At 47.9% G+C, this 27,407-nt stretch overlaps 1 protein-coding gene across 1 annotated transcript in view; it reads left to right on the top strand.

Annotated features, from left to right (window-relative positions):
• POLN (DNA polymerase nu) overlaps positions 1 to 27,407 on the top strand; it is a 151,217-nt gene that overhangs the window by 29,274 nt on the left and 94,536 nt on the right. Inside the window, exons 4-9 of the mRNA XM_014478382.2 lie at positions 3,526 to 3,716; positions 7,929 to 8,041; positions 17,221 to 17,378; positions 19,976 to 20,044; positions 20,955 to 21,015; positions 21,707 to 21,771. Of these exons, the coding sequence (XP_014333868.2) occupies positions 3,526 to 3,716; positions 7,929 to 8,041; positions 17,221 to 17,378; positions 19,976 to 20,044; positions 20,955 to 21,015; positions 21,707 to 21,771 (657 nt within the window). The remainder of the gene's footprint in view (positions 1 to 3,525; positions 3,717 to 7,928; positions 8,042 to 17,220; positions 17,379 to 19,975; positions 20,045 to 20,954; positions 21,016 to 21,706; positions 21,772 to 27,407) is intronic.

The raw sequence follows: 27,407 nt of genomic DNA, 5'->3' as shown, positions 1-27,407 counted from the left end.
TCCTATGTCCCCCATCAGAAGGAGACATGCACTCTAGTAATTCTCCCTTCTGTCAGCTACTTCCTGGAGGGGGTAGAAGCCTTATGGTATGAAAGTGGGGCTAATTTTGAATCTCATCAGAGCCCCACTGGGGACAGCACTGGGCTCTGGTTTCAGGGTCCCTGGGTCAAAGGGGTAAGGCAGAGGCCACGGGCTGAAGGTGGTACTGAAGGGGAAGAAGTGGGGACGTGAGAAAGGACCCTCATGCCAGTGACGAGTTGGCAGTTGAAAGAGGGGATCTGTGAGAAAGTCTGTCAATCTTTTGGGGGCAAAGCAGAAATAGAGGCTGAGCACCCTGCAGGGATCCCTCCAACCATGGTCTGGATGTAGTTTCACAAGGCCCTGCACGTGAGGGACCTCTCCCCTTTTTGGGCACTCCTTACAGTATTTTCGTCCAGTTGTAAACTGGTGTTAAAGTTAAGGGGTCCAATCTGTGGCTTCTTCTTCTGATTAGCCAAGGCCTATTGCAACCAGCTGTGTTGCAAAAGAAGATGATTTTTAAACTATCTAATTTCAACTGTCCCCAATCTTTAAGAATGTAACCCAGAGAAGAATCTTTGGGGGGCATTTCCCATGTTTACATATAAATCTGATGGTTAATGCCTAGAGATCCTGAGGCTGGATGAATCCTCGAGACCTGGCACAACAAAACCAAAGATGAGATGACAGAGGAGATCTCGGAACTCTTCTCCACGGTTGAAAACACAGAACAGAGAAATACTCAGAGGTAGTGTGAAGTTCACCCCAGCCAGTGCCTTGGGGGTAGAGGTGCGGATGGACAATGTAAGGAGAAATAACTAGGAGAGCTGCTGTTCCAGCCCACCCCTCTGTGGGCATCTGTTCAGGCAGTCCAGTCGGCTGTGCTCTTCCACAAGGGCCAGTGGAGGCAGGCACTCTGTCCACCACTCATCGGGGTGATCATGCCAGTGGGTCTCGAACCCGCAACTGGGACTTTAACCCAGGATAAAGAAGCCGAGAAGTCTGCGATGACCAGGCTTCCAGCCACTACATCATATGAGGCTTGAACCTCTATCACTCTCAGAAATCTCCTCTCAAGGAAACCCCAATGGACCAAGGTCTTCATGGTAGGAGGCCAGCCTCTCCCACCTCTTGTCTCCTGTCAGGGCAAACCAGGGTCAGCCTGTGGGAGCGTGGCTTCACTAGCTGAGAGGAGTTAGGCTGTATTTGCCTGATGTTCACCTTCTCAGAAGGGTGTGACAGAGCGTGGGAGAGGACAGAGAAGGAAGAAGTAGAGAGTGGGCGATACCAGAAGAGGGAAAGGGGAGGGGAAGCTGCGTGAGTGAGCACAGTGAGGCCCCGGGGCAATGAAGGCAGACTTGCCAAGCACTGTGACCCTGAGCAGAGATTCAGGTGGCTGCTCGTCAGCTGCATCCAGCTCCACCAAATGGACCACTATCCTCTCTCAGAGGGACAAGGAAAGAAGGAAGACCCACGGGTCCCAGCAGAGTCGCCAAAATCATGCTCCCAACCCGGGCCCTTGGACTCTTAACCAATAGAAATGATAAGAGGCCAGATGGGAATTTCAGGCAAGGCTTTGCTGGGGCTTGTGCTGCAGTACAAGAGAGCAAGAACAAGAAACAGGTTTCATTGCCTGCTCCCTAGAGGGCCTTCTTGGGCCCTTATGTGGCGCAGCGGTGGGCGGTGGGTTTGTGGGCTGGGCAGGAGGCATGGCTTCGGGGCCTGCACACCTCCTTGGCGGTGCTGTGTCCAGGGTCGTGTGCAGTGCCCTGCTTTTGCCCCCAGAACATCAGAAGCGGCCGTTGTTTGTGGCATATCTGTATCCTGTTGCTCACAATCGTCCCCACTCGCCCATGCACGCAGTTATTTTAGTCACTTATAGCTGCAGTCCCAGCCTTTTTGGCACCAGGGACCAGTTTCACAGAAGACAATTTTTCCATGACTGGGACAGGGTTATGGTTTCAGGATGAGTCAAGTGCATTACATTTATTGTGTGTGTTTATTTCTATTATTATTACATTGTGATATATAATGAGATAATTATACAACTCAGCATGATGCAGAATGAGATCATCAGACATTAGATTTTCTTAAGAGCACACAGCCTAGACCCCTCACACGCTGTTCACAGAGCACTTCGTGCCCCTCTGAGAGTCTGATGCCACTGCTGGTCTGACAGGAGGTGGAGCTCAGGTGATGTGAGCAGTGGGGAGCAGCTGTAAATACGTAAGAAGCTCGGCTCACCTGCCCGCTGCTCACCTACTGCCACACAGCCCCGCTCCTAACAGGCCGTGGACCGGTACTAGCGGGTGGCGTGGGGGTTGGGGACCCCTGACATATGGTTTCTTTGTTTCCTGTTGCTCAAGGAGACATTTGTCCAGGTGCAGGCGTGCTGGTAGAGGCACCCAAGTCCCAGCCTAGCTTAGTTTTGCCATCTTGAAAGCAGTGTTGAATTTTCTGATTCATGAACAGGGGGTGTCTTTCCATTTATTTAAAAGTTCAATTTCTCTTAGCAGTGTTTTGTAATTTTCAGTGTAGTATATAGATCTTGCTTTACCTCTCATTTCTGAAAGACATTTTTATGGGATAAAGAATTGTAAGTTGATAGTTTTTTTTCTTTCAATAGTTTAAAAATGTTATGCGACTGTCTCCTAACTTGCTTTGTTTCTCATAAGGAATCTGCCGTCACCCTTATCTTTGTCTCTGTCTAGGCAATGTGTCCCCCTCCCCCCTCCCCCTTCCCTAGAACACCTTCCCTTTTAAGGTTTTCTCTATATCACTGGTTTTAAACAGTTTGATTATGGTATGACTTGCTGTAGTTTTCTTGTACTTGGGGTTTATTGATCTTTTTGATTCTACAACTTAGCTTGAGAGAATTGACATTGAGTTTTATTGTCGTTAAGCATGGTATGTATCTCTTTTTGTAGGTCTTCTCTGATTTCTTTCATCAGTATTTTATAGATTTTAGTACACAGATCCTATTCATGTTATATTGATTTCTAAGTATTTAACTTGGGGACTAGTTATTATACATGGTAATTCCTTTTTTAAAACGTTTACTTTTACATGTCCATTGTTAGTGTACGGAAATATAACTGATTTTTGTGTTTTGACCTTGGATCCTGCAACCTTGCTTGGCTCACATATTCCTTCCAGGAGGTGTTTTATTTTGTAGATTCCTTTGGGTTTTCTACACAAATATTTATGTTATCTGTAAATGGTGATGGTACAGCTCTTCCTTTCTAATTTATATATCTTTTATTTCTTTTTCCTGCTCTATTGCATTAGCTAAGACTTCCATTATGATGTTGAATAGGGAGGAGACCAGATTTAGAGAATGAGATGGTTTGGGTTTGGGCCTTAATTGTCATTAAAGGAGGTATTCACTTACTAATTTTAATTTTAAGCCTTTTAATTCTGCTTAATTATAAAACATGACCGATCTTTCTTGAACAAATGCATAATTTATGCTTGATCTTGTAACTTTATTTTATTGTGTATTCACAGGCTCTGGTTTCCTCTGTTAAAGGCATTGTGATGTTACTGAGGAGACATCCGGAGGAAGGCAGCGGTGGTCTGGCTGCCTCAGCCTCTGACAGTGTTCCGGAGGACATGCCCAGTGATCAGTGTATCTACATAAAAACTGAGCGCTCCTCTGCCTGGGGCCAAGAGCAAGAGGCACAGCACCAGCTTGCCGAGTAAGACGTCTCCACTAATCTCCTTAAGTCCGGCTCACCCGCCTTACCCTAACTGGGTTTCCCGAGCTCCAAGTTCAGTTATTTAAAGTTTCAGAATGTTTGTAGTGCACATGAAAGTGAAATGAATCTCAGTGACAGAAACCTCTATAAACACTGGCCCTCTCCCCTCAAAGAGCTCTGAAATGGTGGGACCATCCACAGGGGCCTGCTCCAGGATTTGAGTCAACATTGCAATGAGAAGTCGGCAAGAAGAGCGTCATTTTAAGGAGCAAAAACCCACCGTCACTGCTGGAGCCCTGGCTGACCTCCTCAAGATACTCGCTCACTCACTCACAGCATTGGAAAGCAATCTCTGCCTTCAAGCAATAGATAGTCCTCAATGCTACCAACCTATTACTAATTTCAAAGTTTCACTTTGTGAAAATAGGCAAGAAACATCTCACTTGTATCTGCCTTCTTAGAGTCTCAGAATTTCAGAACAGGCAGGGATGCTCTGCTGCCCCTTCTCAGCCCTGAAAAGCCCCCTCGTGGGCTGGAGTCTGTGCCCCTCATCACCGTTTCTTTCTCATATTGTCAGCCTGACTCACTTCTGGTTTCGGTGGGGGTATCCGCTGCCTGTGCACCTAGCTCTCTGAGTCCAAGTCAGCTAGGTGCCCCGAGAGAGCTCCTTGAAGCCAGTGCCCTGAAGAGGCATCCAGGGAGGCTCTGGGTGAGAAGGTGGGGACCTGGTCCCGGCCGTCCCTGCCTGAGTCGGGCTCACCGGGCTCAGGTGAGTTTTGGGTCATCGTGCGCCTCAGGTCGGAGCACCTGAGGCACTGGGCCAGCCCGTATTCCTCGCACCGAGCCCCCACAGGCGTTTCCTCTGCAGGGGCCAGTCCTGCACAGGGCACACGTCAGCAAAAACTGCTGGGGAATCTGAGGAATGGAACTTATCACTCACAAGTCCTGGAGGGTACACGGCATGCCCAGGGCCTCACAGAGGGGTTATAGGGAAAGAAAGAAAGGGCATGCATAGACCTAGGGCTCTGCCTTTTTAGAGTTTGAAGGTGGGGTGTCTAGGGTTTCGAGGAGTCACTCTTTATTGGCTAACTTAAAGCATCAGAGCAGGAAGTAGGGCACAGGAAGGTTGAGAAGCCGTGTCACTCACGAAGTCAGTTATCTGCTTACCCAGGGCTTTCTGGAAAGACCTGGCAGCTCAGCTGGTAAGGACTCTGCCTGCAGCGCAGGAGACCTGGGTCCCATCCCTGGATCAGGAAGATCCCCTGGAGAAGGGAATGGCGAACACTCCAGTATTCTTGCCTGGAGAATCTCATGGACAGAGGAGCCTGGCGGGCTACAGTCCATGGGGGTGCAGAGAGTCGGACACGGCTGAGCGACTGACGCTCACCCACTCACTCTGGAAGAGGGAGCTTCCCCTGGCTCCTTCTCTGGTGGTTTTGCCCACGGCTGAGTAGCACAGCTGGCAACACGTCTATTAAGGATGGACATCTCTTGAAACAGACGCCTCGGCAATAAAAGCTTAATGTCAGGCATGTACACCACAGTGAGAATCAGACATCTGACAACACAGCACTGTGCTCCCAAGAACCCATAACCTTCTTTTTACATAACTTTCTTTTGAAAGAACAATCAGGCAGTCTATTACTGTGGAAGACCTCTGTGAGAGCAGGGCTCTAATGTTTGGACTTCCTTTTCTGAATTCTGGATTTTGTATCCTGTTTCACATTCTCCACTTGAACATCTGGTGGTCACTTAAGCTTCGATCCTCCCTCTGCTTTTTGTTTTGCAGATGTGGCAAAACTGACGTAGAAAACACACTGTGTTTTAGCCAGCTTGTCTCAGAAGATACTCTCTTTTTGTTGTGTGTCCTGTCTCAAGCTAGAAATCGCAGCAGGGTTGTGCCTTTTAGTGGGAGAGATCATAGTTGTTAGGTGGCCTCACTGAGAACTTCCGAGTTTCCAGCTACAAGAGCACCGAAGTGGGAGGGAACTCCAGGAGTCCCAGCTGCTTCTCCCTCACACCCGCTCCAGGCCCAGCAGAGCCAAGGCCTGACGCTCTGCCGTCGGCAGTGGCCCTCTTCAAGGGAAGCCTAAGGGAAAGGACACCAGAAAGTGCAAGAAGCCTAAAAATGCCTGCTTGCAGAGTAAGCAGAGCTCACTGGACTCCAGCTTTCCTTCTTCCTCAGCCTCATCCAAAGACCCTCGTTGATGTATTAATAAGCAGTTACCATCAGTTCAGTTCAGTTGCTCAGTTGCGTCTGACTCTTTGTGACCCCATGAATCGCAGCACGCCAGGCCTCCCTGTCCATCACCAACTCCCAGAGTTCACTCAAACTCATGTCCATTGAGTCGGTGATGCCATCCAGCCATCTCATCCTCTGTCATCCCCTTCTCCTCTTGCCTCCAATCCCTCCCAGCATCAGGGTCTTTTCCAATGAGTCAACTCTTGGCATGAGGTGGCCAAAGTACTGGAGTTTCAGCTTCATCATCATTCCTTCCAATGAACACCCAGGACTGATCTCCTTTAGAATGGACTGGTTGGATCTCCTTGCAGTCCAAGGGGCTCTCAAGAGTCTTCTCCAACACCACCTTGGGTCCTGGCAGCAGCAAGATCGGGTCTCAGACCTCAGCATTGCCACTTCTCAGTTGTGGAAAGCTGGAAAAATTGTCTCACCCTTCCAGGCCTCGGTTTCCTTATCTCTAAAATGGGCCTGTGCTCTCTTGTGCTGTCGTGTCCGATTCTTTGCGACACTGTGGGCTGTAGCCCTCCCCGCTTCTCTGTTCATGGTGGGATTTTCCAGTCAAGAATACCAGAGCAGGTAGTCATTCCTACACCAGAATGGATCTAGTGCCTGCCTAATGGGATTATGATGAGGTTTCAGTGCAGCAATCCCTGTGAGTGTTTAGTGAGGTATTCACACATGGTAAGTATTTGATAAATGTCAGCTATCATGAATCCCATAATCAAGGAGCTCATGATTCAATGGGGGTAAGGTAAATTACGGTGTCACGAACGTGGTCCTGGCTGTAGCAGGTATGTGGCCAGGAGCACTGGAGCAGGGGGCCTGGAGTGTGAGAGGGCTTGGTGGAGTCTGGTGATGGAGAAGGAGAGTCCAGTGTGGGCAGAGCGCAGGCTGCTCGGGGAGCGGGGTGTGCTGGGAGCACAGGCTGGGACTGGCGGGGAGGAGTCCAGGGTGCGTCAGCTCCACTCGGGCTGGGGGCTTCGTCTGCAGGCGATTGTGCCACATCCAGGAACTGGATCTGAAGAGCCGTGTGAACTTGACTTCATGACTAACCTCTTTGTGTCTCGGCTTCATCATCCGTAAAATACAGATAATAAGTAACACCTACCTCTGTCAACCAAAAAATAACACAAGAGGCTGCAAATAAGTTTGTTTGGGGTCTTAAGAATTGCAATTCAAGAGACAAAGATTCAGGTAACCCCTAAAGAGTGTTCTGGGGAAGAGAGTCGGGTTTATAAAAACAAAAAGCCATAAGGTTGTTAAAAGTTGCCTGGCGAGGACTCTCCTGGTAGCCCAGTGGTTAGGAGTCTGCCTGCCTGTGCAGGGACACCAGTTCGAGCCGTGGTCCAGGAAGATCCCACATGCCTCGGAACAGCTAAGCCCGTGTGCCCCAACTACTGAACCCTAGCTCTAGAGCCCACGCATCGTAGCTGCTGTGGCCCACACGCCCAGTCCGTGCTCTGCAGCAAGAGAAGCCGCTGCCGTGAGGAGCCGGTGCATCACAGCCAAGACCCAGCAAAACCAAAAACAAATAAAATAAAATTTTTTTTTAAAGTTGGCTGGCAAGAACTGTGACAGCCTCTAATACAACCCAGAAAACGTTTGTCCTTAAGGAATCACAAACTGTTTCAGGGTAGAGGTCTGAAAGATGGACGGGGGCCTCAGGTTCTGGCAGACATTCTGGATGTTGTCACCAGGTCGAAAGGTCAGATTCCATCCAGGCTGCGTCGCCCCTGAGTCCCACTTTCTCAGGGGCCTCCTGGCTCTGTTCTGGGGACTGAGCAAGACCAACCCATTTTGATTTTCCCTGCACACCTCCTAGGATTTGAGTTAATCTGTGGAAAGCTTGCAGAAGAATGTCTGCCCATAATACTTCACACGTGACAGCTGTTAGTGGAATGTCTTTGGAAGTTTTCCAAGATGAGTTTCAAATCGGTCTGTCAATCTGTGAATGTCTCTTCGTCTTCTAGGAACGTGCTGCGTGAAGTACTGAGACGTAAACGCCCCGTCATTTGTTTTAACGCAAAGGACTTTGTGAGAACAGCGCTGCAGTTGTTCGGTGACGATGGAAGTTGGAAGTGTGGTACGTTTCAGATTTATCATCTCCCACCGACATAACTGTCCCACAGCGATTCCTCCTGGGGATGGGAGCACGGTGAGGACTGCCGTGTTGCACAACTCAGAGGCGGGGGGAGTCACAGCTGCTCAGCACTACCCACGCAGCCAGCCACATGCCCTGAGCGCAGAGGCACTTCCCCTCTGTGTTTTACATGATTAGAGTTTTTTCAAGTATGTATTACTTTTGTGTTTAAAATAGGGAAGAAGTAACATGTGGCTTGGTAGATGAATTTATTGTCACCACAAACAGCTGTAAACTCCCTAAGAATTAAACTAAAGCCAGAGTGCTGCTGCTGATGCTGCTGCTAAGTCGCTTCAGTCGTGTCCGACTCTGTGCGACCCCATAGATGGCAGCCCACCAGGCTCCCCTGTCCCTGGGATTCTCCAGGCAAGAACACTGGAGTGGGTTGCCATTTCCTTCTCCAATGCATGAAAGTGAAAAGTGGAAGTGAAGTTGTGCGGTCGTGTACGACTCTTCGAGACCCCATGGACTGCAGCCTACCAGACTCCTCCGTCCATGGGATTTTCCAAGCAAGAGTACTGGAGTGGGGTGCCATTGCCTTCTCCGTTTATTTAACATTATTAAAAAGAATTTTAGAAACCTTTTTTTTTTTTTTTTACTAGATAGACAGACATGTAATAAAGCAAATATAGAAAGAATGTTCATTGCAGAGTCTGGGTAGTGGATACACGAGTATTCACTGTGCAGTCCTTTTCAAACTGTCTGAATGTTTGAAAATATTTATAGTAAGATGGCTCTAGTGGTAAAGAGCCCATCTACCCATGCAGGAGACGTAAGAGATGCAGGCTTGATCCCTGGATCAGGAAGATCCCCTGCAGAAGGGAATGGCAACCCACTCCAGTATTCTTGCCTGGGAAATCCCATGCACAGAGGAGCCTGGTGGCTACAGTCCATGGGGTCACAAAGAGTTGGAAGCAACTTAGCATGCACACAAGGCATTGGGAAAAAAAAAGTTTTTATTGTACAAAATTCCCAAGACAATATAAAGTACCTGTGATACAGTAAGATATGTTTGGTGTTTATCCCTGGTTCATGGCTCTCAGCTCCCAAAACCCAAGCCATCTCCAGGGTGCTGAGTGTCCTCCATGTGCTAATGAGCACTGGGGGCTGCAGGCAGCAGGGCTTCAGGGCGGGAGTGGTCAGCAGAAAGAGGAGGCTCTACTGAGGCCCGGAGCTGTCAGTGTGACCCGCCACCTCCAGGAAGGGCAGAGGGGCTGGAGACCAGTGACTTAGTCAGCCACACTGAGGTAATGAAGCCTGCATAAAATGCCCTCATGGTGGGATTCCCAGGTGAGCAGCCTGGGCGCTGGGAGGGGGCACAGTTGGACTGGGTGTGGTTCTGTGCCCGCCGTGCCGTGCCCTGTGCACTCTGCCGCCTGGCTGTTCCTGGGCTGTAGGCTTCCTAATAAAGAGGTGTGAGTACACAGGGTGCTTACAGCAAAGGGTGGGCCCTGTGGAGGGCGCGTGGGAACCTCCCCTGGCTTCCAGCTTCGTGGTGGGAGGCACAGCAGGCCCGGGGCTGGGGGCTGGTGCCGGAGGTGGGGCCATCCGTGGAGCTGAGGCTTGAGCTGCAGGGTCTGCGCTCACTGCTGGGAGTTTGTGGACACGCAGCTGCATCTGCAGAGAACGGCAGGCGTGTGGGGGGACACAACAGACAACACTTGGCCCAGTTCCAACAGCTGTCAACTCTGTCCAGTCTTTGTTCCCCACTAGTTCCAAACCTCTGTCCCCTGGGTTATTTTGTAGCACGTCCCAAGCATCGTATTACTGATCTGTAATGTTTCAATCAGATGAATAAAATATGAGGATTTCAGTTTTCAGATGGCTTGCTCATCATCTCTCCCTAAAACAGCCATAATCTGTTCGTATCATTAGCTATCCAGGCAACGTTTGTACTTGCCCAGTTGTCTTTAAATAGCTTTGCTTGTTTTTGTTTCTTGCAGTTTGATTGAATCGGGATCCAAACACGGGTCCGGGTGGCCCTACACTCGGGCTGGGTGTGATGTGTCTCCCCAGTTTTCTTGCGTCTTCTCTCCTTCTGTGTCTTTTCTTGCCATTATTTTGTCATTGCCAGAGTCCAGCTCCAGCAGCCAGAGATTCAACCTGAAGCGGTGAGCGGTGTCGGCGAGAAACGAGACAGCCTCTCAGTTTTCTTGGACTGCCTGTTTATTTCAGTTCAAGATTTTCTTTTGTACTTTTAGGAAAGCAGTAGGTCAGAAGTTTGACATTTTCAGTTTCCCCTCACCCAGATTTATTATCTCCATAAATCATTGTTGCTCTTCAAACAGAGTTCCTGCTTCAGCGGTTCTCTGGAAATCAGCTTTACCATCTATTATCTACTCCCTCTTATGTGTCCTATAGTTAACTTGTGATTACATTGTAACTCATGCTACATTCCTCAGTTTATTTCTTATCTTTCTAAATCCTGTTTGCCCCTAACATCCTGAGCTCACTATCTCCTAATAAGGCTTCTAGCTATAGTACCTCTAAAATTCCTAACCTCTATAAGGTGTAGTAAAATATGCTAACATTACAACATTCCTTAAATTTTCAACATCTAACTATTTTAATTATTTCTAAGCCCTAAATTCAGTAAACTCCTTTGCCATAAACATTTTCCTCACAAATAGGCTTCAGATAACAATCCCTCCCATGTCCTCAAGCTGCAGCCTATGTGCTCATCCTGGAACACTCTTTTGTAAAAGTCCTTGAACAAATGTCAATGACTAACTTTATGAATTATTTTCTGAGCACAGCTGCAGAAGGCTTTGCGCCTTCTCATGCTCCTCTCAAGAACAATAAGCACCTTAATATTCCTTTTCAGTCAACTCAGCCGAGGAAAGGAAACAAGTCAGAATCACAAAGCCTAACTCCTTCATCCCGGGTCCATGCCTGCGGGACAAAGAGAGGGGGCTGGGGCTGTGCCTGCATTTTGTCACTAATGCCTAACGCGGCTCCCGACATGTCATTGTTGACAGACCAGGGTTTCATCCTATGGGATTTCTCTTTCTTGTCTTTTAACATGTTCTCTCTTGTCTGTTTCTTCTGTACTGAGACCCAGGGGCCTGATCAGATTAGGGCTAGAGTTTGGGAGTGCAAGCCTGCTTCCTAGTCTCGATCCTAGCTCTGAGCGGTATCGTGTCCTTCTGTCAGGAAATGCATGAGACCTGGTTGTAATGCTCGGTTGTTTACCTTTTTTGTGGTATTTGAATTGTTTTTGTGATTTCATAGGTTGAATCTTCTCTATCTTTCATACTTGTCACATTAGAATCCATTTTCAATCTCTTCATTTTTTAGTTTAAAAGCATTTCCTTTTTTTCATCTTATTTTTAAACATACTTAAGGCATTATCTATTGCACTTACTTACTTTTGTATATTGACAGTTTCTTGTTGACTATGAGGAGAGTCTGAAACGCAGTACCTGGGTACAATCTCAGAAATGACACAGTGATGTTGGTTCGTTTCCAAGGCAAACCATTTAATATCACAGTGATCCAAGTCTGTGCCCCAGCCACTAATGCTGAAGACGCTGAAGTTGAACAGGTCTATGATAACCTACAAGACCTTCTACAACTAACACCCAAAAAACATATCCTTTTCATCATAGGGGACTGGAATGCAAAAGTGGGAAGTCAAGAGATACCTGGAGTAACAGGCAAGTTTGGCCTTGGAGTATAAAATGAGGCAGGACTAACAGTTTTGCCAAGAGAACACACTGGTCATAGCAGTATGTTCCAACAACATAAGAGACAACTCTACACATGGACATCACCAGATGGTCAATATTGAAATCAGATTGATTATATTCTTTGCAGTCAAAGATGGAGAAGCTCTATAGTCAGCAAAAACAAGACCGGGAGCTGACTGTGGGTCAGATCATGAATTCCGTACTGCCAAATTCAGGCTTATATTGAAGAAAGTAGGAAATACCACTAGACCACTCAGGTATGACCTAAATCAAATCCCTTAGAATTATACAGAGGAAGCGACAAATAGACTCAAGGGATTAGATCTGACAGAGTGTCTGAAGAGCTATGGACGGAGGTTTGTAACATTGTACAGGAGGCAGTGAACAAAACCAACCCCAAGAAAAAGAAATGCAACAAGGCAAAATGGTTGTCTGAAGAGGCCTTACAAACAGCTGAGAAAAGAAGTGAAAGGCAAAGGAGAAAAGGAAAGATATATTCATCTGAATGCAGAGTTCCAAAGAACAGCAAGGAGAGATAAGAAAGCCTTCCTCAGCGATCAATGCAAAGAAATAGAGGAAAACAATAGAATGGGAAAGACTAGAGATCTCTTCAAGAAAATTAGAGATACCAAGGGAACATTTCATGCAAAGATGGGCTCGATAAAGGACAGAAATAGTATGGACCTAACAGAAGCAGAAGATACTAAGAAGAGGTGGCAAGAATACACAGAAGAAGTATTCAAAAAAGATCTTCATGACCCAGATAACCACACTGGTGTGATCACTCACCTAGAACCAAACATCCTGGAGTGTGAAGTCAAGTGGGCCTTAGGAAGCATCACTACGAACAAAGCTAGTGGAGGTGATGGAATTCCAGTTGAGCTATTGCAAATCCTGAAAGATGATGCTGTGAAAGTGCTGCACTCAATATGCCAGCAAATCTCAAAAATTCAGCAGTGGCCACGAGACTGGAAAAGGTCAGTTTTCATTTTAATCCCAAAGAAGGGCAATGCCAAAGAATGTTCAGACTACTGCACAATTGCATTCATCTTACACACTACCAAAGTAATGCTCAAAATTCTCCAAGCAAGGTTTCAATAGTACGTGAACCTAGAACTTCCAGATGTTTGAGCTGGATTTGGAGAAGGCAGAGGAACCAGAGATCAAATTGCCAACATCTGTTGGATCATAGAAAAAGGAAGAAAGTTCCAGAAAAACATCTACTTCTGCTCTATTGACTATGCCAAAGCCTTTGACTGTGTGGATCACAACAAACTGTGGAAAATTCTGAAAAATATGGGAATACCACACCACCTTCCTTACCTGCCTCCTGAGAAACCTGTGTGCAGGTCAAGAAGCAACAGTTGTTAGAACTGGACATGGAACAACAGACTGGTTCCAGGTTGGGAAAGGAGTACATCAAGGCTGTATATTGTCACCCTGCTTGTTTAACTTATATGCAGAGTACATTATCTGAAATGCCAGACTGGATGAAGTTCAAGCTGGAATCAAGATTTCTGGAAGAAATATCAATAACCTCAGATATGCAGATGATGACATAACCCTTATGGCAGAAAGCAAAGAGGAACTAAAGAGCCTCTTAATGAAGTTGAAAGAGGAGAGTGAAAATGCTGGCTTAAAACTCAACATTTAAAAAACGAAGATCATGGCATCTTGGTCCCATCACTTCATGGGAAATAGATGGGAAAACAGTGAAAACAGTGAGAGCCTTTATTTTTGGGGGCTCCAGAATCACTGCGGATGGTGACTGCAGCCATGAAATTAAAAGACACTTGCTCCTTGGAAGAAAAGCTACGATCAACCTAGACAGCACATTAAAAAGCAGAGACATACACTACTTTTCTGACAAAAGTCCATCTAGTCAAAGCTGTGGTTTTTCCAGTAGTCATGTATGGATGTGAGAGTTGGACCATAAAGAAAGCTACGCACGGAAGAATTGACGCTTTTGAACATGGTGTTGGAGAAGACTCTTGAGAGTCCCTTGGACAGTAAAATCAAACCAGTCAATCCTGAAGGAAATCAGTCCTGAATATTCATTGGAAGGACTGATGCTGAAGCTGAAGCTCCAATACTTTGGCCACCTGATGTGAAGAATGGACTCCTTGGAAAAAACCCCGATGATCAGAAAGATTGAAGGTGGGAGGAAAAGGAAACGACAGAGTATGAGATGGTTGGATGGCATCACCAACTCGATGGACATGAGTCTGAGTAAGCTCCAGGAGTTGGTGATGGACAGGGAAGCCTGGCATGCTGCAGTCCATGGGGTCGCAAAGAGTCAGACACAACTGAGAGACTGAACTGAACTGATTACCAGTTTAGTTTTTATTTCAGAAATGGTTTTTTGGTTTTACTTTGCTTTCCTGAATTCTTTTGTCTATTTATCAAGTTTTTCTTTTACTAAGTCACCTAATCTCTTAAGTATTTCTAACTGAGTTCTTCATTGTCATGCTAAGTCACTTAAATCATGTCTGACTCTTCGGACTGTAGCCCTCCAGGCTCCTCTGTTTGTGGGGTTCTCCAGGCACAAATACTGAAGTGGAATGCCATGCCTACCTCCAGGGGATCTTCTCAACCAAGGGGTCAAACCTGTGTCTCTTATGTCTCCGGCACTAGCAGGCAGGTTCTTTACCACCATAACTTCTATCATTTTCTTAATTTTTCTTAGCTCATTCACCATCTGCGTTGTTGGCATTTCTTTTCCAGTACCTGACATTCCCCTGGTGTGGGGCTTGTCCTGATAGCTTCACTCCCTGGTGTGGGGCTTGTCCTGATAGCTTCACTCCCTGGTGTGGGGCTTGTCCTGATAGCTTCACTCCCTGGTGTGGGGCTTGTCCTGATAGCTTCACTCCCTGGTGTGGGGCTTGTCCTGATACCTTCACTCCCTGGTGTGGGGCTTGTCCTGATAGCTTCACTCCCTGGTGTGGGGCTTGTCCTGATAGCTTCACTCCCTGGTGTGGGGCTTGTCCTGATACCTTCACTCCCTGGTGTGGGGCTTGTCCTGATACCTTCACTCCCTGGTGTGGGGCTTGTCCTGATACCTTCACTCCCTGGTGTGGGGCTTGTCCTGATACCTTCACTCCCTGGTGTGGGGCTTGTCCTGATACCTTCACTCCCTGGTGTGGGGCTTGTCCTGATAGCTTCACTTTATTAGTTACAAGAGTTTGTAGGAAACAGTCCCCAGACCATTCCAGTGCTGCAGACCTTCCCCAGGGTTTTTCAAAAGCATTTGTTGATAAGAACCCTTACTTTTGGAATACTAAAGCTTTGAAAGGGAGACGGAATGAAATCGTGTGGCTGGGTCAGTGTTGGCAGACACGGTTATATAAAGTCCTGACGGCTGATGGCGGCAGGCAGGCAGAGTGCTGGCCGACTTCCTGTCCCCCAGAGTTCCAAATCTGTCAACACAGGTGACTTCCCGGCTATCAGAAAAATAGCGACGATACTGGCTGCTTGGGTAAATATAAATCTCTTAGACTACTGTGATTTAAATATGCCAGAAAATATAATGCTTAGTGTGATGTGATCTAAGACTACAGTTTTATTTAAAGACCAACTCTTTGTCATGGTGAAGCACACTTCAAAATGTTATAGCAACTTCAGAGAGCAGTCACTCAGGATTGCCAGACTTGTCTCTTAATTTATCAGTCCCCTCATCCTTTTATTACTCTGGCTCCAGGTCCAAAATACTCTGGTACTAAAATATATTAGGCAAGTATCACTTTTTTTTTTTTTTTAAAGAAGTACCTTCAGGACTTCTCTGGTGGTCTACTTTTTAAGACTCCAAGCTTCCAACACAGGGGTGTGGGTTTGATCTGTAGTCAGGGAACTAAGATCCCACATGCAGCATGGCGCGGCCAAAAAACAAAATAAAAATTTAAAAAGTGCATATTCATATGTGTCCCACGGCTACTTCTGGTAATCTTTTCTCCCAGTTTTCAGACAAGAAGACTACGAGGTGAGGGGTGAAGCGGCCTTGCCCTGAGTGTCTTTGCACACGTCATGTGCAGCACTGCAGGGCTCCTCCCAGATCACCCCACGCCTCCTCCTTCTCTCTCGAGACTCGGGAAACTGACACCCCAGTGCCGGGTCAGGGAGGCTGCCCCGCAGCTGGGTGGAGGAGGGGAGACTTGGGACGAGTGAAAGTGGGGAGACGCATGGTTGAAAAGAGAGGCGCACGGGGCAGAGAGAGGCTCCAGAGCAGGGAGAAAAGTGAGGCAAGATGGCAAGGGCGGGGCTGAGGCTTCCGACTGCCGTCTCTTTTAGCTTCATTGAGAGTTAGTTTGGGATGGATTCCCCATGGAGACCGGCTGTGTGGGACCTGGCTGGTGGAGACCACTCTTAGCAAAGGCTCAGCCTTCTTCAGGAGTGACAGAGCGTCACTTGTTGCTTAGCTCTGTGAAGGAGGAGATGGTAGGACTGTAGCTGTTAATGCGAGCCTTGTTATTGCTGTCCAGTTGCTCAGTTGTATCTGACTCTTTGCAGGCCCATGGACTGCAGCACAGGAAGCCAGGCTTCCCTGTCCATCACCATCTCCCGGAGCTTGCTCAGACTCATGTCCATCGAGTCAGTGATGCCATCCAACCGTCTCATCCTCTGCTATCCCCTTCTCCTCCTGCCTTCAATCTTCCCAGCATCAGAGTCTTTTCCAATGAGTTGACTCTTTGCATCAGGTGGCCAAAGTATTGGAGCTTCAGCTTCAGCATCAGTCCTTCCAATAAATATTCAGGGTTGATTTATTTTAGGATTGACTGGTTTGATCTTGCTGTCCAAGGGTTTCCAAAGAGTATTCTCCAACACCACAGTTCAAAAGCATCAATTCTTCAGTGCTCAGCCTTCTTTAAGGTCCAGCTCTCACATCCATACGTGACTACGGGAAAACTATAGCTTTGTTGGCAAAGTTACGTCTCTGCTTTTTAATGCACTGTCTAGGTTTGTCATAGCTTTTCTTCCAAGGAGCAAGCATCTTTTTTAAAATTTCCCTGGCTGCAGTCACCACCTGCAGTGATTTTGGAGCCCATAAAATCTCTCTCTGTTTCCAGTGTTTCCCCATCTATTTGCCATAAAGTGATGGGACTGGATTCCATAATCTTCATTTTTGAACGTTGAGTTTTAAGCCAACTTTTTCACTCTCTTCTTTCACTTTCATCAAGAGGCTCTTTAGTTCCTCTTCACTGTCTGCCATAAGGGTGGTATCATCTGCATATCTGAGGTTATTGATATTTCTCCCAGCAGTCTTGATTCCAGCTTGTGCTTCATCCAGCCTGCATGTACTCTGCATGTAAGTTAAATAGGCAGGGTGACAGTATGCAGCCTTGTCATACTGCTTTCCCAATTCTGAGTCAGTCCATTGTTCCATGGCAGGGCAAAGTACTTATTTTCCATAGAATGACTGACAGACTTCTCTCTCTGCAGTTGCTGGCTTTGTAGGGCTGGATCCCAGAATCGCTGCGTGGCTGATAGATCCTAGTGATGCCGCACTCTCTTTTGAAGATTTAGTGGCAAAGTACCTGGGAAACCCCACCACACTTACAGTCAACAGCACGCATGGAAATTCCTCAAGAAAGACTGTGGTGAGTTGTTTTAAGAAAAGGTTTATGGACCTCAATACAACCCTGGTACTGCTGCTAAGTCACTTCAGTCATGTCTGACTCTGTGCGACCCCATAGACAGCGGCCCACCAGGCTCCCCCGTCCCTGGGATTTTCCAGGCAAGAACACTGGAGTGGGTTGCCGTTTCCTTCTCCAGTGCATGAAAGTGAAAAGTGAAAGTGAAGTCGCTAAGTCATGTCTGACTCTTAGTGACCCCATGGACTGCAGCTTACCAGGCTTCTCCGTCCATGGGATTTTCCAGGCAAGAGTACTGGAGTGGGGTGCCATTGCCTTCTCCGCAATACAACCCTAATTTTCCTCTAAGAACTTTTTCTACTTCATGGACAGCCCAGTAGTGAAAAGAACACTGCCCACATCCACGTTTACTTGTTTGGCAGAAATGCCTTCTGGTAGAGGATACTGAATGAGGACGGATGACTCCTCTCCCTTTGTGCAGCTGTCCCTGGGAGACGCCATTCATGGCCTGATTCTCCTAAATGCGTCCTTGGTGTAGAGGGTCACCTGCTCTGTGAGTGGACAGCTGCTTGTTGATAAATCCTTTGTTCTGGAGGCTTGGCCCCCGTGGTGGAGGCCTCGGGTGGCCGCTCCTCGGTCCCTGTGGGGAGAGTCATAGAGGCTGCTCAGGTCTGTCTCTCCAGGCCCCTCTCTCTTGTTGGGAACCATTGTCTGCAGAAGCAAGGGTGTGTGCAGCCCTGGAACCCTGCCCAGAGCCTGGGGCGAGGGAGACCTGATGTGCTGCACCACAGGGCCAGAAGGCAGCCAAGCCGGAGCAGCGCCCATGTCCTCAGCCACTCTGTCCAGGCTCCCTGGCTGTCAGTTAACAAGCACAGTTCAGAGCAGGGCTGGAAGGCCAAGCAGGAGGCAGTGTGAGCCTGCCCTGCATGCAGGGCTGAGCTCGGGACTGTTATTTGGGGCATTTGATCCTACAGGCCTGCTCAGGGGGTGGAGTCGGGGATCTGTGTCAGATAGAGGCTTGGGATTGGAAACAGAGACCCTCACCCTCCCTTAGTCTAAAAGGAATTTGTCAGAGGAATGTGGGGCAGCTGAGACTCAGAGGAAAGGCAGAGCAAGCTTTGGGAAGACAGCAACCAGGTGGCTCTGAGGACCGAGGCAGCAGAAGCCCACGGACCCGGGGCCAGCAGTGAACCATGACCTTTCCTCCATGCGTGACTTTTGTCCAAGATTCACAGTTTTAGCGCTCAGAGTCTCCGTTCCATCGTTGTGTCACATGTTTGCCCCTTGGCAGGGCAGCAGGGCGTGGAGATGAGCAGTCCTCCAAGGTCCATGCTGCTGGGCGGCACTTCCCCAGAGAGGCTGGGGTACTGTAGCGGGAGGAAAGAGTGGTCCGCCGGTGTGTGGTCAGCCCCATTCACAGAGGAGGACTCTGGTGCACAGGGCTCATGTCTGCACCTCGCCCAAGGTCAAGTCGAGGCAGAGTTCAGGCTGCATTTCTGACTCTAAAGGGGCGCTTTTCCTGGTACACACAGGTGGGAGTGGCTTAAATACAGAAGTCAGGGAGGCCCGGCCACGTGGCTCAGGCGCCCTGAGTGCCCCGGCTTACGGTTCCCCCGAGAGGCTCTGCCCAAGGCCTCATCCACACTCGGCAGAAAGGAGGCAGCCTGGGAAGGACTCGTGCTTGTCCAGCGACGTGTCTGTCATGGGAGCACATGGTGAGAGTGGGGTGGGGAGGGGCCCTCTGCTCTGCAGGGCCCAGGGACGCAGTGTGAGATGCAGGAGCAGGAGAGCATGGAAACTGAGGACTCAGTGTGGGTCCCGTGGGGCAGCAGCGAGACCGCACGGGAGGGAAAGATGACGACCGCTGGGGGAGAGCAGGTGCAGCCCGCTGAGCTGCCGGGCCCTGAACACCGCCACGGGGCCTGAGCTGGTCCTGGGGAGGCCACGCAGCTCAGCGCTGTGCAGCAGGCAGCATGTTCAGGCAGCAGGCCGGCCATGTGCTGGGCACAGCCAAGATGGACATGGATGTGCCCGTGGCTCCGGGAGAGCCAGACCCGGCGGCTGCACGACCACTGCAGGGTGCGTTGTGGGCAGGGGTCTCTGACGCTGCGTCTGGGCACCCAGAGTCCCTGGGCCATGTGGCAGAGTGAGGGGTACAGTGAGGACCCCAGGCCTCTGGGAGTGAGTGGCTATAAGACTGCGTGTCAGGGCTGAGGCTCCCCCCACCCTTGCTGGGACTCTGGTTGGTGCACCTCCCAGCGGCTCTGTGTGTGTCTGGGGCAAGGGTAGGTGGTGAGTGTGGAGGCCGAGACCAGGAGACCCAGTCCTGTTGTCCCTCCCACTGCGCGGTCTTTGCCCCGGCTGCTTAGCTTCTCTGTGGCTCACTTCCTGTAAAATGAGGGCAGTGGGGGTGGAGGGAAAGTAAGAAAGCAGTAGGGATCTTGAGCTTGCCCAAGAATATTCCGTGGCGTGGGGCTGCTCTTCTTGGGGTGATGGGTGACAGCACCAGGGTGCAGTCTGTGTGGAAAAGCTGTGGCTTCCTAGAGCGTGACAAGTGTCACTCCCAAATGTTCCTAACTGTTCATTCTTTTGCTCTTTTGAAGAATCAGACTGTCCGTGCGAAACTGAGGGTGCTCCACAGACTGACGATGCACCTCTGCTCCCAGCTGCAGGCAAGGCGTTTTCGTGGTAGCTTCACTGCCTAGGGGCTGGCCTTTGTCCAGACCCACAGGAGGCATGTCCCCTAGGGCAGGAGACGGGAACCTGGGTGTCACTCACTGGAGGACTGTCCAGATGATGAGACCTGACTTTTTAAATGTCCTCTGTAGGTTGACAACAATTGTAACATTGTTTTTAAAAAAGATTTCCATTCAGTTGGAACATTTCCAACGCTGCAGTTAACGTAAAAGCTAAGTGTTCATTTCAGCTCCACTTGGAGTCTCATTGGGAAGCAGAGGTCATTTGAAGGACTAGTCAAGAAAGGTTGAATAAAGGGACCAGGTTCCACAGCAAGGGCAGGAATTGGGGGCCAGCACGGGACAGAGGGGCCTGAGCAGACAGGCACTGGCTGGGAGCTTCTCCACCCCGGCATTGACGTGCAGGCTTTTACCCGGACCCTGGGAAGGCAGTGTCCTGCAGTGGCCGCAGGCCGAGGACGGGGGCCGGCAGTGCCCTGTGAGCTGGTGCAGGGGACGCCGCTTCCCTCTCCTCCTGCCCGCAAATGGGCAAAGCCAGCTTGACAGCAGAGAAGGAGCCCAGCTGATGTGGCCCAGAGGGCTTCAGCCCTTCCTCCTGTTCTGAAATTAAAGTGGGAGACTTAAACCACAAATACCTAAATCACGCTTAAAAATGAGAAAGATGAAAGGAAAGTGGGAGTGGAACCTGTCCTACCAGATATTTCTGAATATTTCCATTTGGGCTTGGTATTAATATTAATCATAAGATAGGATACTTGACAGAAATAGGAGTTTTAACCACATAACCCAGAGGAGCTGCTCAGTGAGATTAAGCGGGCTGTGCAGCAAATGCGGGCAGAAGTAACAGTTTCAAAGTAAGACGATGTCATTTCTTCCCCTAAAACAGGTTTGTGGTTTATGGCAGCTCTTCTGGACTTTGGAGCTCCCTCTGATACCGATTTTGGCAGGTAAGCTACCATGAAGGTGATGCAGTGCTCTTTCCAGAGTTCTCTGTTCTGTCCGGGACGCCTGTTTTCTGGTGACTTAGTTTGGGGTGGGCAGTGCATCATATGGGTGCCAAAGAGCAGCAAACCCTTAGCTTCCCCTTTGTCCTCTGTGACCACAGGATGTGGCGCGCGTCACCTCCTGGTCTAGAAGGACTCTGACTTCGGGGAGCCCCTCTGAGCTGCCTGTTCTGCAGGTGCCCCGGCTGAGGGGCAAGGGCCCTCCTGACTCCCGCGCCCCCGAGAACAGCAGCGGGGAGGGGCCTATTTGGAAGTTTCGCATGTCAGCAGCTGTCCTGTCCTGGAGTGCTGGACCTTCACACTTCGTGAGAAGCCCCTGGAAGGGCTATTCCAGGCTCCCCGCTGTCCTTGCTCTGAGCCCCTGGCCCACTCTGTCCTGCTGGGCACCTGGGAGAGCAGAGCCTTGCACACAGCGCTGGAGCCAAGCGGCTGGGCCACCTCCCCACCCACGGTATCCCCACGCCACCACCACCACCGCTGGGCTCCAGTGCCGACCCTGGGGGACGCTGCTGAGCCTGCACTGTCCTCGTGGTCTGCGTCGGGGAGGGAGGCTTGCTCCTGGCCCTTCAGTCTTTCTCAGAAATGACTCGCTAATGCGGTACAAATGGTATCTGCTTTGGTGTTTGAATCACAGTGATGGAAAGCCACCGCATTCGGGTGAACAAGGAGGAGATGGAACGGATGTCAGCGCTTCTTGGGGTGAGCACGTCCGTCAGGCTGCCCACGGGTGCTGGCCCTCCCCTGCCTGGTGGGCGGCTCCCGGGGGGCCCACGTAACTGGCCTTTTCTTCCTCACTCGGCCCAGCCTGGGGCACTGTCGCCCCATCTGACTCCTGCAGGGGATATCACACTTGGAAAGAGTTGAAGCAAGACCACATCTGGTGCCCGCCCCATGTGGACGTGTGCTGGTTTAGAGGGCATCGCCCCTTGAGTGGGTGAGGGCAGGTCATGGGTTTCTTGGATACTTTAAAAAAGCAAAAGCAAAGTTTTCTAACTGTGAAAAATAGAGGGATGCATAAAGATGCCTGAAAAAGATGCATTAAGGGTTCCACTTAAGTTGTTTTAAAGTTAATATTTTAAAGGAAACTCTGGGATGACCATCACCCAGGTCAAAGCTGAGAACATCCGGAAGCCCTGCTGGCCCTTCCCTGTCGGACCCCCCTTCCTGACTTGGCAGGACTTCCACTGTCCACATCCTTTACAGCTTTCCATTTAAAAGCTTGATAGTACAGTTGCTTTCTCTCAGAAGGAGCTGTAGGTTAGCCAGCGTGTCTGGCCTCTCTCCCCTGGTCTCAGCTTCCGGTCCGTGCCCTTTAGCCGGCGTGTCTGGCCTCTCTCCCCTGGTCTCAGCTTCGGTCCGTGCCCCTTTAGCTGGCGTGTCTGGCCTCTCTCCCCATGCCCCTTGGCTCTTAGTGCTCCACTGCACGCTCCACCCCAGTGTGATGGCAGCAGGGTTGTGTCTGGCATCACAGGCCATGCTGTGTCCCTGAGCAGGTCTCCTGGGCCCGTGGGCACATGGTCCCCGGGTCCGAGGCGCGGTGAGCTGCTGGCGCAGCTTCGTCAGACGACACTGAATTGCTTTCTAAAGCCACAGCTGCGTGACGTGCACATGAGGGCCCGTCCTGCACTTCCTCCCCGGCACGGGTCCCCGGACTCTGAGTGAAGATGCAGTGGTATCTCGTTATGATGTTGGTTCCTGGTGTCCAGATTACTGGGGAGGGTGACTAGCTTTTATTTCATTGTTGGCTGTTTGGAGTTTCTCCTTGGTAAGGGATCTGCTCAAAATTTTTACCCATTTTAATATTGAGGGTTCTGTCTTCCACTTTCTGATTTATAGAACATCTCAATATATTCTGGTTACAAGCCTGTTCTGTACACCTTGGTCCTCTATGTCTTACCGTTTTACTCTCTTAATGTCTTTTGATCAATAGCCGTCCTTAATTTTTAATTTTATCAGTCTTTTTCTTTATGGTTAGTGCTTTTTGCATCCTGTTTAAGGAATCTTTCCTTTTGTCGAGTTCGTGAAGTCTCTCTTCCATTATGTTTGAAGTTATTTTCATTAGCCTTTGCACTTAGGTTTATAAACCTGGAACTGATTTTTTTTCTCTTTACTCACTTTTTTAATTCAGAAGGAAATAGCATACAATGAATAACGCTCATCTTTTAAAATTTATTGTGATAAAATACCCTTAACATAAAACTTACCATCCAAACTGATTATAACTGCAGAAGTGAAGTGTTAGTCACTCAGTCGTGTCCAACTCTTTGCAACCCCATGGGCTATATAGTCCCCCAGGCTCCTCTGTCCATGAAATTCTCCAGGCAAGAATATTAGAGCGAGTAACCATTTCCCTTCTTCAGGGGGATCTTCCCAACCCAGGAATCGAACCCAGATTTCTTGCATGGCAGGCAGATTCTTTACCATCTGAGCCACCAGGGAAGCTCTGTAACTACAGAGTGTGATGGTAGGAATTGTTCATCTTGTTCTGCAACCATCACCAGCTTCCATCTCCATAACTCTTCGTCTTGTAAAACTAAAACCCACAGCTAGTAAACAGTTGCTTGCGGTTCTCCCCGCTCCCAGCTCTGGCGCCCGTCACTGCTCTTTGTCTCTCTGTGACTTTGCGGAGTCCCAGTGATCACGTGAGTGGAGTCGTAGCGCTGCTGCTCTTAGTGACGGCTCATTTCACGTAGTGTCGTGTGCTCAGGGTTCATCCGTGCGGTAGCATGTTGCAGAATGTCCTTCCTTTTTGAGGCTGAATAATACTCCATTGTATGTGCATGCCTCACTTTTATTATCTATTCATCTGTTGATGCATGCACCCTAGGTGGCTTCCATATTCTATGTCTGTCTTTATGCCAGTGGAAAATGGAAGCAACTTACTATGATTAGCTATTGTAAATACGTGCTAAGAGAATAGGTACACAAATACCTCTTTAAGATCCTGCTTTCAGTTCTTTTGAATATATGCCCAGAAGTGAATTGCTCGATCTTATGGTAATTGTGTTTTTAATTCTTCGAGGAACCACCATGTTTTTTCCAAAGCCCCTGTACCGTTTTATGTTCTGACAAACAGTGCATAAAGGTTGCAGTTTTCTACATCCTCGCCAGCAGTTACTGTTTTCTGGGTTTTTTTTTTTTGACAGTAGCCATCCTAACGGGTGTGAGGTGGCATCTCGTTGTAGTTTCGGTTTGCATTTCACCAATGATTAGTGATGCTTAAAATCTTCTAATGTGCTTATTGGCCATTTGTACATCTTCTTTGAGAAATAATATCTATTCAAGGTCTATGTCCATTTTGGGATCGGATTTTTTTCTTATTGTTTAGTTTTTGGAGTTCTATATATATTTTGGATATTAATCCCGTATCAACATGATTTTCATATATTTTCCTCCCATTATATGGATTGCCTTTTTACTCTGTTGATACTTTTTTTTAAGTTATACACTTCTACCTATCATTATTTTTTTATTTATTTTTAATTGGAGGATCAGTGCTTTATGATGTTGTGTTGGTTTCTGCCATGCATCAATGTGAAACAGCCACAGGTATACACATGTCCCCTCCCTCCTGAACCTCCGTCCCACCTCCCACCCCAGTACTGTCTTCTGATGCACAAAATTTTTAATTGTCATAAAATCTAATTTAAAATATCTTTCTTTTGTTACCTGTTCCTTTGGTGCCATATCTAAGTGATCCTTGCCAAATCCAATGCTGTTAGACTTTTGTCTGGCTTTCTTCTTAGAGTTCTTAGAATTTTATTATTTTAGGTCTTACCTTTAGGTCCTTGACCAATTTTGAGTTAATTTTTATGTATGATGTTAAGTAAGGATCCAGCTTCATTTTTATGCATGTGGATACCCAGTTTTCCCAGCACCATTTATTGAAAAGACTGTTCTGTCTCCACTGAATTGTCTTAGCACCTTATCAAAATCATTTGACCATATATGCAAGGGTTTATTGCATTTCTTTTCCATGGGGATGGGCTTGATCTCTGTCTCCTGTACAATGTCACGAACCTCCGTCCATAGTTCATCAGGCACTCTATCTGTCAGATCTAGTCCCTTAAATCTATTTCTCACTTCCACTGTATAATCATAAGGGATTTGATTTAGGTCATACCTGAATGGTCTAGTGGTTTTCCCTACTTTCTTCAATTTAAGTCTGAATTTGGCAATAAGGAGTTCGTGATCTGAGCGACAGTCAGCTCCTGGTCTTGTTTTTGCTGACTGTATAGAGCTTCTCCATCTTTGGCTGCAAAGAATATAATCAACTGATTTCAGTGTTGACCATCTAGTGATGTCCATGTGTAGAGTCTTCTCTTGTGTTGTTGGAAGAGGGTGTTTGCTATGACCAGTGCGTTCTCTTGGCAAAACTCTATTAGTCTTTACCCTGCTTCATTCCGTATTCCAAGGCCAAATTTACCTGTTACTCCAGGTGTTTCTTGACTTCCTACTTTTGCATTCCAGTCCCCTATAATGAAAAGGACATCTTTTTTGGGTGTTAGTTCTAAAAGGTCTTGTAGGTCTTCATACAACCATTCAACTTCAGCTTCTTCAGCGTTACTGGTTGAGGCATAGACTTGGATTACTGTGATATTGAATGGTTTGCCTTGGAAACGGACAGAGATCATTGTCATTTTTGAGATTGCATCCAAGTACTGCATTTCAGACTCTTTTGTTGACCGTGATGGCTACTCCATTTCTTCTGAGGGATTCCTGCCCGCAGTAGTAGATATAATGGTCATCTGAGTTAAATTCACCCATTCCAGTCCATTTCAGTTCGCTGATTCCTAGAATGTCGACATTCACTCTTGCCATTTCTTGTTTGCCCACTTCCAATTTGCCTTGATTCATGGACCTAACATTCCAGGTTCCTATGCAGTATTGCTCTTTACAGCATTGGACCTTGTTTGTATCACCAGTCACATCCACAACTGGGTATTGTTTTTGCTTTGGCTCCATACCTTCATTCTTTCTGGAGTTATTTCTCCACTGATCTCCAGTAGCATATTGAACACCTACCGACTTGGGGAGTTCCTCTTTCAGTATCCTATCATTTTGCCTGTTCATACGAAAAGCAAAGGAGAAAAGGAAAGATATAAGCATCTGAATGTGGAGTTCCAAAGAGTAGCAAGGAGAGATAAGAAAGCCTTCCTCAGCAATCAATGCAAAGAAATAGAGGAAAACAACAGAATGGGAAAGACTAGAGATCTCCTCAAAAAAGTTAGAGATACCAAGGGGACATTTCATGTCCTTTATCATGGGCTCGATAAAGGACAGAAAGGGTATGGACCTAACAGAAGAAGAAGATATTAAGAAGAGGTGGCAAGAATACACAGAAGAACTGTACAAAACAGATCTTCACGACCCAGATAATCACGATGGTGTGATCATTCACCTAGAGCCAGACATCCTGGAATGTGAAGTCAAGTGGGCCTTAGAAAGCATCACTACGAACAAAGCTAGTGGAGGTGATGGAATTCCAGTTGAGCTATTCCAAATCCTGAAAGATGATGCTGTGAAAGTGCTGTGCTCAATATGCCAGCAAATTTGGAAAACTCAGCAGTGGCCACAGGACTGGAAAAGGTCAATTTTCATTCCAATCCCAAAGAAAGGCAATGCCAAAGAATGCTCAAACTACTGCACAATTGCACTCATTTCACACGCTAGTAAAGAAATGCTCAAAGTTCTCCAAGCCAGGCTTCAGCAATACATGAACTGTGAACTTCCAGATGTTCAAGCTGGTTTTAGAAAAGTCAGAGGAACCAGAGATCAAATTGCCAACATCTGCTGGATTATGGGAAAAGCAAGAGAGTTCCAGAAAAACATCTATTTCTGCTTTATTGACTATGCCAAAGCCTTTGACTGTGTGGATCACAATAAACTGTGGAAAATTCTGAAAGAGATGGGAGTACCAGACCACCTGACCTGCCTCTTGAGAAACCTATATGCAGGTCAAGAGCAACAGTTAGAATTGGACATGGAACAACAGACTGGTTCCAAATAGGAAAAGGAGTACATCAAGGCTGTATATTGTCACCCTGCTTATGTAACTTATATGCAGAGTACATCATGAGAAATGCTGGGCTGGAAGAAGCACAACCTGGAATCAAGATTGCCAAGAGAAATATCAATAACCTCAGATATGCAGATGACACCACCCTTATGGTAGAAAGTGAAGAGGAACTAAAAAGCCTCTTGATGAAAGTGAAAGGGGAGAGTGAAAAAGTTGGCTTAAAGCTCAACATTCAGAAAACTGAGATCATGGCATCTTGTCCCATCACTTCATGGGAAATAGATGGTGAAACAGTGGAAACAGTGGCAGACTTTAT

This window comes from Bos mutus, chromosome 6, assembly GCF_027580195.1.
Source record: "Bos mutus isolate GX-2022 chromosome 6, NWIPB_WYAK_1.1, whole genome shotgun sequence".
NCBI classification, from domain to species: domain Eukaryota; kingdom Metazoa; phylum Chordata; class Mammalia; order Artiodactyla; family Bovidae; genus Bos; species Bos mutus.
The sequence above is the reverse complement of the archived record's forward strand: the minus strand, read 5'-3'. Positions and strand labels throughout refer to the sequence as shown.